Below are 12,529 nucleotides of genomic sequence, written 5' to 3'. Positions count from 1 at the left end.
GTTGAAAAGTTTGTTGCTCTTCAGCTGTGAGCCAGTTAACATTTAGTGCTTTTTTATCCTGATGAGCAGATGTTTTTGTTTATCAATACCTCACCTGTGATTTGAAAGCTCAAATTCTGAGAATCTATCCTTGAACTCATTACAGAGTGAGAATTCTTTGGCACCAAGAACTCAACCCATAAAATAATGGTGTTTGCACTTTACTCTGGGGTGAACTGGATCTGTGTTGTGATGAAATTTGATATCCCTAATGCAATCCTGTCCCGCAGGAAGGAAGCTCAAAAACTTGGTGCACATTATTGTGACCATTGGTGGCAATATTTGTTTTGGTTTTAAAATTAGAGTGAACACATTTAGGGCTTGGTACAAAAACATGAAAGTTTGGACAATGTTTAAGTTAAAGGGAAAATACAACATTTGCAAACATCATAAAATAAAACTACCAAATCATTTTGAAATACCTTGCTGGACTGTTAGTGAATGACAGTGTAAAGCATCCTGTAAAATCATGGCACCTGGTATACTGTCATTTTCAAGAAAAGTGGTATTTTTGTATCAATTTCCAACGCTGGTCGGCCGACCAGCGTTGGAAAAAACTTGCTTTTTTTTTCAATACTGGCCCCAATTGACCATCGCACTTGTTTGCAATCGATTACACACCTATGAACGGGTACAAGCCAGCTAGACTGGTTCCCTGACCTTACAATTCCACAATGTATGTAAACTGCTCTGTTTCTTCTTATATGGAGTCAATTCCATCCATTTCTGAAAATTACAGCAAAAGCAAATGATGTATATTCCATTTAACTTAAAACATCTGCTCAACCAGATCACATTTTGATTGGATTAAGTTTCCCTACAGTATAATGTCTATACTGCTTTTTGTTACCTAGGAATGTTTTTTCAATACTGAAATTTTCTTGGGTATTTGTTTGGGGTATTGCCAGCAATAACACATGCCCAGGGTTACAAAGGGAGAGTTGGGGGAGACCACCGGGGAAGGATGTTGGAACGCATTGCCGATGACGTCTAGGCCTAGTTAATGCAAGGTGCTGTCCCTCCGTGTGATGTGAGCCATGTTTTGCCGTAGTAAGGAAATTTTTATAACATCTGCATGCGAATTTAAGTGTTTGTAATGTATTTCGTGTAATTTGAGGTGATTTAGCAGACTTAAGTTAAATCGAGCAGAATTTTTAAATGCAGAATTTTGCTAGAATTTTGACCAGATTTTCATCTGGTCAACCTGAGCTAACACGAAGACGCTATGTTTTTGTGCACGTTCAGAATAAAATTTGCCGGGGGTACTTAGTGCCATATGTGCCCGAACCATCAACAGGGCTCTCAAAAGTGGTCCAACAGTGCCATCTTAGTGATCGTGCAAAGAGACCATAGAAACTGCTGAATCTACCAGTACTCTCCATAGACTTGTGTGTTAATGTCGGCCAGACTTGTGTGTTTTTGCCAATAATTCAGGTGCAGCCTAACCCTAACCCCCTAGTAGTTCCTCAGGAATACCCTGCTGAATCCAGCAGAGTCTGTGCCTTAGTTTTAGTTGTCTGCTGAATCCAACGGAGTCCAACATGGCGTTATAATGCAGTTCAGTCGCCTGCTGAATCCAATGTTTTGCATCAGGAATGTACACAAGGGGTTAACTGCTCAATCCAACAGGCTCCATCGGGTATATGACATAGTTGGATCCTGTTGGATTCAGCAGGGTTGGATAACTTGGATTCAGCAGGGTTAGGGTTAATGAAGTCAAAATCGAGTGCCTGAGTTCATGGCTTCATGATTTGTACATGTACAACCAGGCTTCTATACTAGTGTCCCGATTTTGAGTTTTCAGTTGTTTTACTGCACATTATTTGGTGGAAAATGGAAAGGTTTCTTCACTTATAATAAACTCATAATTATTTAAATTGATGTGATTCTTTCAGTTTCAATTTTATGCCATTCAAATTCTTGTACTAGCTCCATTCTGCCTGTGTTTCTTAACTATTCTGAAGGTTTTTGAGACATCTGCTGAACTCTGACTTCATTTTTAATGGACTTTATAATTTAATGGAGGAACTTGCTGAAGACATATTGCTTCTGTTCTTTATTGTTTCATGGTTTTGTTTTACTTTTAATCTTTCATATCCAATAATTGGATATGTTTTCTTCACGAGCTTAAAAAAAAATCAATGTGCTCATGATCATAGTAGGAGAGTTAACATCTTATTTATTTAAATCAGAAATTCTGGGACACAATATGGAAAAAATAAAATAACATGGTCACATTCAAGGTGCACTGAGGTAAGGACAAAAGAATTGCAAATATGTTTTATGTGGTTTTTTTTTGATACTTGATGAAATGAACATCTGCACGAGATGGTCGTTTCCGTTTTGAGGCTGATGCAATCCTGCAATGTTTCATCAGCCCGTTCGTGCCTGCACATGTTCAGCACGCGCTTCCTCCCCGCACCCTGTTGCTTTGTTACAGATTTTTCCCTCCAATACAAAAGCATCGGTGCGTGTCCAGAGTAGAGATTTCATCACAGACAGACAGCAATTTATTTGTAGGCTATTTTTATCATTCCTTTCATGCTTTTCATCGATTGCACATAATTAAAATGCCAGCAGAATGGCCAGCCAGTGGAAGTGGGTTTTTCTAACGTCACATCATTCATGTACTGGGAATTACCACAATTGATAGAAAGGTGTCTTTTCCAAAACAGTATTGATTGACAATAATTCGCAGCAGGAAATACATTTGGAAATGAAGGACAGTAATGTTGCCTAGGTGTATAGAATCTGTAGATATATGTGTTCTGCTTACGATTGAAAATACATGTTTCATCACATGGACAGTTTGTATTCACATCCTGTAGGTTTTTTTTCACCAGAAACAAAGAAACAAAATGTGTTTCGGAAATTTTTTTCAACAGTATGAAGTAGAGGAAACAGTGGCATAAACCTCATAATGGTAACAAATCATTTTGTTTATGTCAGGTTGTAATTAAACGTCCCAGTAGACTTGGGCAGCTGTATAGACCAGAATCCAAAAGAATTGATTCCAAACTCGGAATTATAACTATGGCTTCTCGTTGTGCAGGAACCAACTCTCTGTAGAACTCGTAGCTAGTATTCTAGACCCCCCACCACCAGGTTGATCCTATGTAGTACCTTGCAATTCAAAAGATGAGCCTTATAACACATGTTTTAGGAAAGTGTAATTCTGAGAATAAACACATTTGCCAAAATAGCATAACAGCAAGCTGAATTTTTCAATAGAAAAATACTTGACTTTTTTTTCCAGAGTTAAATTATCATGTTCAAACACAAATTTCACCTTTTGATGAAGTCATGTTAATTAGCGATTCATTGCGTGTATTTCAATTCATCCTGCTAAACATATAAATGTGTGATGTTTTTTCCTTTTAATTTTCGTAACTGACCAAACATTATGAGTTGGTGAGATGAATGCATTAACCTTTTCTTGTTTGCCCAGCCATTCATTAGTCGCTCTCTTGATTCTTGTTAGCATTTTTCTAAGGACATTGTATAGGAATTGACTTTAGTCAGCAGTCCGGATTTGCCTGAAGGGAAATGCAAAGTATGGGACCCTGCCACTTAAAAAGAGAATACTTGAAATATCTGTTATGAATTTACACTCTTCATGTACCGGTAGGTTTATATGGAGCTTTATGTAAAAATACCTCAAAGCGCCTCACAATAAAAACTATGAAACCTAGGCAATGAAAATAGTTAAAAATAGTAAATATAAAAGTTACTTAGGTAATCCTTACCTTTAGGACCCCATTCCTATATAGGTTAAAAGACTCACCGAAACAGCTGACGAAATGACACTCAAAAGTGACATTCTTATATTTCTTGACACATTTGAACAGTTGGCAATGACACCTTCTTGAATATCAGCAGGTTTAATTTTGTAGAAAGAGGGCAGGGCTTTGATTTATGAGGGGATAAAGACAACGATGACAAACAGAAAATATATTAAAAAAGCAAGATGGCGAACTGCAAAAAAAGGTAGGAAAGTCACATTTTCTTTGAAAGTGCTTTCAAAAATACAACTTACATGAGTTTATCTGAAGAAACAAGACTGCGTTAGCCTGCAAAAGTCACTTTGGTACTGGACATGCAGTCATCTGCAAAAGTCAGTTTTGAACAGAACTCCTAAAAATAGAGGTGTCCTAAAGATAAGGATTACCGTAACTTAAGTGCTATAGTGAACATAATATCCACTATTATGATTAATTAATACATTATCCACCAAAAAAGAAGAATTAAAAACGTTACCCCCTCCCCCGTACCTTCAATTTCCTGTCTCTTCCTCCCCCCTCGCCCTTAGAATAACCCCTGGGTCAGCATTTGTTGCCGTTGAATCACCCACAGGTGTTAGATTCTCACATCAGCTGGTCAGCTATTTAGCTTTCTGAACAGATGACCAGAACTCTAAACCCTTGATGAAAATCGAGTTGTCAGGGCATTTGCCATCCAAATTTTCCGGAAATTATTTATCTCGACAAAAATTCTGAGGTTGTTTAGTATACACGTGTGCTTGATGATGCATCGAAAATTCCCCAGGTATTAGAAATGATACCGCGAAATAGAACAACATCGCAATCAGCTGTTTTGCCTTTTGTTTTTCAGCAGTGCGTCAACAGTTGGGTTATTCAAGTGAATTCCACATTGATTACTAATCGTTAGTGATAAATAAATAACTCACTTATTGGCCATTGTTCAGTTGTTCTATATAGTTTAAACAGTTAAACTGATTGCTATGAAAAACTTGCCGAATGCCTGTCCAGGTTTTTGTTTGGTTTGGTTTGCAGCTAGGGGCCATTTTTGCAAAGCATAGAAAACTACCATTGGGTGTATGTTAAAGGGAATATACAACATTTGCAAACATCGAAAAATAAAACTACCAAGTTTTTGCGAAATACCTTAATAGGATGTTGATAAATGACAGTCTAAAGCATCCTGTAAAATTATGGCACCTGGTATTCTGTCATTTTCAAGAAAAGTGGTATTTTTGTATCAATTTCCAACGCTGATCGGCCGATCAGCGTTGGAAACAACTGGCTTTTTTTCAAATACTGGCCCCAATTGACCATTGCACTTGTTTGCAATCGATTACAAACCTTTGAACGGGTACGAGCCAGCTAGACTGGTTCCATGACCTTACAATTCCCCAATGTATGTAAACTGCTCTGTTTCTTCTTATATGGAGTCAGGGAACCAGACTACAGGAAAATGATCGTTTTTCTTGGTTTTTATAGCATTTTCGAACCCAAAACCTCCAAAAAGTCAGTGTAACTATATTTGCTTTATATTTCCAACCCCCAATTCCATCCATTTCTGAAAATTAGAGCAAAAGCAAATGATGTATATTCCCTTTAACACAATTTTTGCTACATTTAGTATTTTTGTCTTTTGATTTCAAAAGCAAAATTAATAATCTAAATGAATTCGGATTGTTTTTGATCCTCAATGTCCTTGGAATTAATTCTTGCAAAAAGCCTTCCCAAATGTTCCTAATATTAAGCACTGTGCTGAAAAGTAGTGACATATTCCTTGTACTCGAGGTATCCTGCAAAATCTTCCAAAAATCTTCCAAGTTCAATTCGGGCGAATCACAATGCAGTGCACCACCAAGAGTTTGCGGTTGACAAAACATATGGGCCATTTGAACGAGTGTCAGTAGACAACTTGAGCTGATTTGCTATAGATTGGGGCATAGCGTTCTGCCGCCTTAGTAAAACACCATATTGAATAAAAGAAAAGAAAAGGGCAAACAGAAACTCGGATCATACGCTTACGAAACTACTGGCTGGAAAAGAAAAAAAAACAATATCAAGCAGCTCGCGCTTCGAATTTGTCGTCCATCTCCCACAATGCACTGGGAAAAATGAACTCTCTGTGGCAAACTCTTGGTAGTGCACTGCATTGTGAGTCGCCCGAATTAAGCACCCTTCAAAGTGTGTTACATGTGGTACAATCTGGAACATTTCACTTCATCCATGCATTGTGGCTTTTTATCAAAGTTTTTAAATTGTGACCTGCCATTGGCCTTGCATCTGTTGACAAGAAGGTTTAGATCGAGATCCCTTACATCGATATTATGTGTCAACATCACGTGTTTCAAAACAGATGCTGACTCTAGTCGTAGTCATTAGGACTACAGGAATCATTGCGACCATCTCCCACTGGCTGATAATCCTGCCGGAAGGTTTTCTGGGGGTTTTGGAGGTCAGAGACCGTGACCTGTGAATCTGCCGGGGTCAAGTTGTTTGTTGATTTTTCCCCAGGTTGAGGTGGCGTGTTGTGATGCTGATGGAGCATGTCCTCTATGTACAGGGCTCTGAGAGTTTCTGTGGCCGGAACATTTTAGGTTTTTGTGTATGCTCAGTTGATCGGTTGTTTGAGAGTGGTGTTTTGAAACTACAGTACATGAAATAGAAATGGATTGACAAAATAATGGGTCATTGGCATGTCAGGTTGTAAATTTTACCAAACATACACTTACACAATAAACATATGCTTATCTTTGTGGTATCATAGAGCAAGGTGGTATTACACAAGAGACACAGTTGTATCTGCCATAACTAATAACTATAACTAACCAACAAAATTATAGGCCATGTTTTCTGTGTTTTTATTCACAGATTTTGATGTATCATTTTGTCATTATATTTCATTATCTTTAGTTATGAAACCTCTTGAGGATTCCACAAAATGGTACCAGTGTGGCTTTTAAATCCCAAAGAAAAGAAGATATTACAAGAAATTTATAGTTTCAGGGACGAGAAAAAGGAAACCTCAGAATGAAAACTTGCAGGGAAACCATCAAAACCTAGTCTATAAAATAGACCACGGTGAATGCCTTGGTCTATGATATGTGAGCAGATTCGGTGATTAAGACAACCGCCTCTTGACCTCTAGATTTTGACCAGTCAGCGGGTCATTTACCCATTGCGTGTCACAGACAATGGATTAAAAAACTGTATCATGCGCTCTGTATCATGTTATGCGATAATGCGCCCGGCTGTTGTTGTGTTACAAAACACTGCATTTGAATTGACCAATCAAACCATTCAGTCCTGATTTGGGGATGAAATGACATCACGATTTTAGTAAAGTCGACTCCGATTGGCTGGACATACCAGACGTTATATAGGAGTTTTGGCTCCGTGGATAAGGGATGAATACTCAGACTAATCAGAACCAGGCAGGGACTGAAAACCCATAGTCCATTGGTTGACCAGGGTCGGATCATGGAGCTTAACTTTGTATAGTTACATGGTGGAAATAGAAGTTGAGTCACACAGTCACACTGTCAGGTCAATAATCACATTGACATCCAAATGATGCCTGGGTTATGGTTCCATCATCTGATGTCATAGTGAAGCAGACCGGACACCTGCTCTCATGACACATGCGTGAATGAGGACAGGCAACGGCCTCCTGCTTCTAATATCTTCTTGGTTGCTCTGCGTCTTGGCTGTGCCACCTCCCCTAGTGTTTGATCGACCTACTTCTACTGCACACTCATGCATCACGCTTAATGCAGCACTACATTGGCACCCACGTAAATATTTAAATAAGGTTGACCCCTATGCAGCCCGTCACCAGCTTCGGGCATTAGGGGGGGGGGGGGACAGTACAAACTAGGGGGCACACCACAAGAAAAAACACACTTATATACATTTTTTACGCTTATGGTTTTTGCTAATGGAGGGGGGAGCAGTTGCTTGTCACAGGGGTCTCCCCCGGCCCCCCTGGGCCCCCCTGCCCCCCCCCCCTTGGCAACAGGTCTGCCCCCCCCCCCCCCCTTGGCAACAGGTCTGCCCCTATGTCGTAGGTCAACCTGACAATCGACGGTATCAGACTTTAAATGGCCGCCATGGCCTGATATTTAGAGTCTGTGTTCAGTCTAATAGTGAAGTTCCTCGGTTCATTTTACTTGAGGATACATGGTTTTAAAAATATCTCTTGGATTGTTTTTGGTAGGATGCCAAGTCGGGCGCCAAGTCAGATGCTTCTGAAGAAGTTGCCAGTGATCCAGCCAGTTCTGAGGAGGAGAAGGAGGCATCTGGCGGCAGCGATGAGGAAGAAGAGGAAGATGATGATTGAAGTCAACATTGATGTCCAACGTGTTGTCCAGGCAAGCTTAAGAACTGACAAATGAAACCTACTGCTCTTGCAGAGTCTTGTTATAAACTTCTCCGACTTGGTTTAAAAAAAAAATCTTAACTAATCAAAAGAATTGAGCAAAGCTCACAACTACATTGTATATATTAACAACCAACATTATGTCCGCAAGGAAACCTTCGCAAGGAAACCTACTGCTTTAACTTAAATGAACTACATGTACTCTACGTTTGTTTAAAAAAATAAAACTGGGTAGCTATACAATCCAATGTAGCACTCATTGAAGCAACTTGTTTCTTCCGAACAGTTGATCTTTCTGCTCAGAATCAAGAATTCAACACAAAATTCAGCTTGCCGTTAATGTTGGTGGTGTCACAACGCCACCATTTGTGTCTGATACCACCGTTCGTACATTGCCACAGGTCATATTTTGCTTAAGTCACCAAACTGTTTTGTCAACTTTGGAATGTTAAATGTTAGACCCAAGATATTTCAAAGTGTCGTTTCATCCATTGCAGACCACCAAATATATTTTTTGCTATCCGTGCTACAGACAATGAACTGTGTTGTCGTACTCGGATAAGGTTAATTTAAAAACCAACATAACTTTGATACTGCAAAATTTCCACTTTGAAATATGGACCTGTTTGTGACACTTTTTTATAAGTTGAAATTCAGAATTTCTGTACCTATTCAACATATTCCTTTTTAGGAGGGTTTGGGGGTTTACTGCATTGAAATTGAAAATATGAAGGAAAAAAAACTACAGTGGGATAAAGTTATCTGCCAAAAACTCATAACAGGACTGGTGGGTTTTTTTTCAGTGTAGAGTCATTCTAGATTTGGAGCAATTGTAATCTTCGTTAATTTAAAATGAACGACCCACAATAAAAATCTCTTCACTTACAAAAGAAATGGATCATTTTATGGTTCTGCACCTGAAAACACAAGATTTAGGAGAACTTTTTTTTTCTTCAAAAGATTTGTTTCGTTTAAGAAAGGAAATGTTTGCAGACATGCATTAAACTGTACATTATGAAATTTCGGTGTGACATGTCTCTTTTTGTGTCTTTCAAATTGTTGGGTAGTCTTTGGAATATCCTCTTGCACTGCAAGAGTCTATGATATACAAGCAGATTCGGCGATTAGTTATGTAAAGCAAGACTGCGTCTTGACCTCCAGATTCTGCCTATTTTACTGTCATTTTATTTTTAATTTGGCTTTAAATATTAGGGAATTTTAAATTACAACTTTAAAATTATTTATTGAGGCAGACTGGAATTGATTATAAATTAAGTTGCTTTCATTTCTCTTCGCAAGTTCAAAAAAATTAACATTTTACCTAACTTTCAATTCAATATGGCCGACTCGTGAATAAGGCCCATTGGTTATGGAGAGGGCCGCTTTGGACAACGGATGATACTCAGACTAATTGTTGGGTGGGTCTGCAAACATTGATTGTTTGTGACCATAAAAAATCATGGATCGCTCGAAAAGTTCCACTAGAAATAATACCTGTTGTAATCGGAAATATGCGCTGTTCTTAAATTGGGAATGCACAATGTGCAAAGAAGTTTTGAGATGTTCCCTCACCCCAGTAAAACCCTAGAATAATTGCTAATGACCTTTTTGAGTTTGTCAAAATCTACCACAGTACAACACATTGACCAATTTATAGACCCGATATTCACCTACATTTGCCAAGTACCATTATCGAGTCGTGCATTCTGTTCTGTGCTTCTTGGATTTTTTGGCTAAAATGTTTGATATTTGTTTCCTAAATGGACAATGGAGAATTATAGTGGCATCCTAAGTTATAGTAGTCTGAGTATCGCCCGTTATCCACCGAGCAAGTCTCCTGTATAACGTCTGGTATTTCTAGACATGCAGATATATGCAAGCCGCGCGCCAGCCAATCGGAGTTGACTTTACTAAAGCGTGACGTCATTTCATTCCCTAATCAGGACTAAATGGTTTGATTGGTCAATTCGAATGTAATGTTTTGTAATACAACAATAGCCGGGTGCATATCGCGTAACATGATACAGAGTGCGTGACACGGATTATTTTTTATCCATTGTCTATTATGATGCGCAACGGGTGAATGACCGAAGCCCGATATAGAATGCGCTCGCTGATGGTCACAATCTAGAGGTCTAGAGGCGGTTGTCTTGCCTAATTAATCAGTGAATCTGCTACATAGACTAAAGTTATAGGCCCCTGACTATTTTGTGTAATTTATCTGTGAACTCTGCCAAAACAATCTCCTTTGCAATGTATCATAAAAGAACATTGTACAAAGAAGGCAGAAAATGTGGACATTGTTCAAGGAAGGCAAAATATATGAGGTCCTAATCAGTAATTTATCACCTGTGTTACCATAGTAATGTTACCAAACATTGACCCATGTTGTTACCCTTGATAAATTAGTGTTGGTGTTGATTGTCATTTTCTGTTTGTTGCTCAAAGTGCAAATTTTAAACAAAAACTTGTGTATCATTTTGCAGCTCGGAGTAAATAATGGGGCATGCACTGTGCCCAGAGTACTTGATCGCAGATATTTTATCACCTGTTAAAATAACACTCAATGAACTTCAGGAGTAACGGTATCTAACAAAAATACGTGTTCACCCGGAAAACTGGAGGTGGTTTTGAGGGAAATTTTGGTATCCTAACCAAACAAAATAATGTCGTCTTTCGTTTTACGGGGTTCTTGACTTATCGAGTTTACTCAAATCTTGTTAAAAAACAGTGTTTACCAATCTTTGGTTGGCCAGTGGCCAAGATCGTACACGCACCGCACGTAGCCTACACTTGTGATTTCGTGATAGCTTGGCACTCGACAGTTTATAGTTTCTTGACAATGGTGTTACAGAGTAGATTATGGAACAATAGCTTCTAGCTTTGTGTCGTAGCATCATTAACCCTAGCTCCCTAGGCTTTTTTGCTAGGATGCAAAGTCAATCCTGCAAAATCCTCCAACTGCCTCCATGTAAAAGAATAGCATACAGCCTCAATCCTGCAAAATCCTCCGTTATTTCTTGAATGTGGGTCCTTGGAGGGGTGATCGCTGCCTCAATCCTGAAAAATCCTCCAACAATCACTGTCAATATGTTGTGGCAGAGCAAGTGACATCCTGGAGCAGTGTGGAGGATTTCAAGTATAATGTTGGCCTAAATTTATGCTCGGCTGAACATTTGCAGACCCGAAGCCAAACCAGAGATAAAAACGAAGTTTCACTTCTTGTTAACTGCTGGCACTGATCTTTGCAAGAAACGTCCAGCAGAAGCTGTCTATTGGGTACCTTCCAGCATATTTGAAGCCTTTGGGTCTTCATTAAAAACTGGTGCCTTGTGTTCCCTCTTCAATTCTGTAATTTATTAGATGGTGTTCAAATATCAGTGACTCGAATTGACTCAAGCATAAATTTTTCTCAACTCAGCTCGACCACACACTGTGACTCGACTCGACTCGACCTTCTTGATCTAATGACTCGACTTGACTCGAGTCACTTCCTTAAAATGACGTGACTCGAGTCACAAAATTCAGTGACTCGTTACAACACTGGTAATGAGGAAAACCAGGATAAAATTGATGAAAGAAAATAGTAAAAACGAAGGAAAGAGAAAAACAAAAGCACAGGGATGTTTCTTAACCAAAGTTTGTCTTTGGTTAATATGTTACGCGACAACAAGGGTAAACTATTTTTAACCTGCTATTTTTAAAGCAAACAGGGCATTTCCAAATCGTGCTTTCTTGTACCGAAATAGTTTTCTTACAACACGGTCTTCAACAATGAACTTGGTCAACATTGATCCCAACAACCGAATCAAACAAAGGCCATTTTAGCTTGGTTTGAAAGGGGTTGAAAAAACTTTAAACAAACGAGGATCACCCGACTTTTGTTGACACTTTATGTGACGTGTTCCGTTTGTTTTGCTGTCGACAACAATCATCAAGCCATAGATAAGGCCTAACTAAATATCTCTCTTTTGTATTTGTTTTTGGACTTTACGATAGACCATTGCCCAGCCACATGTTTGATCATAAAGATTTATCTCGAAACGTGGCCCTATGAACCTTCGGGGGCGTACGTGTGGAGAGTGAATTCAACGAGATTTCTTAGGTGTTTTCTATCCTTTTGTTCACAAAATGGGTAATTTTCTTTACAGGCGAATGTTTTCTTCGTATTGAAATGCTGTGGTGAAAGAGCAAATGAGTCTATTATTCAAATTCTTACACTAAACATTTATGTTACAATGGGCCTTTCAAAAAAAACTATACGAAAAGGTAATTGTGCAGCACGCTAGTATATCTTTTCTTTTTCCCTTTCTTAAAAAAAAAAATCAATCAGCTATGTTTTGGTTGTGCAATCGTG

General features: G+C 38.7%; 1 protein-coding gene across 1 annotated transcript in view; it reads left to right on the top strand.

Moving 5' to 3' along the window:
- LOC119742641 (FACT complex subunit SSRP1-like) overlaps nt 1-9,192 on the top strand; it is a 63,806-nt gene extending 54,614 nt beyond the window's left edge. Inside the window, exon 16 of the mRNA XM_038218778.1 lies at nt 8,011-9,192. Coding sequence (XP_038074706.1) covers nt 8,011-8,133 — 123 coding nt within the window. The 3' untranslated portion in view covers nt 8,134-9,192. The remainder of the gene's footprint in view (nt 1-8,010) is intronic.
- Nucleotides 9,193-12,529: the final 3,337 nt, after the last annotated feature.

Source organism: Patiria miniata, unplaced genomic scaffold (assembly GCF_015706575.1).
Source record: "Patiria miniata isolate m_02_andy unplaced genomic scaffold, ASM1570657v1 HiC_scaffold_6, whole genome shotgun sequence".
Lineage (NCBI taxonomy): Eukaryota > Metazoa > Echinodermata > Asteroidea > Valvatida > Asterinidae > Patiria > Patiria miniata.
Note: the sequence above shows the minus strand (reverse complement) of the source record. Positions and strands in the feature narration are given on the sequence as shown.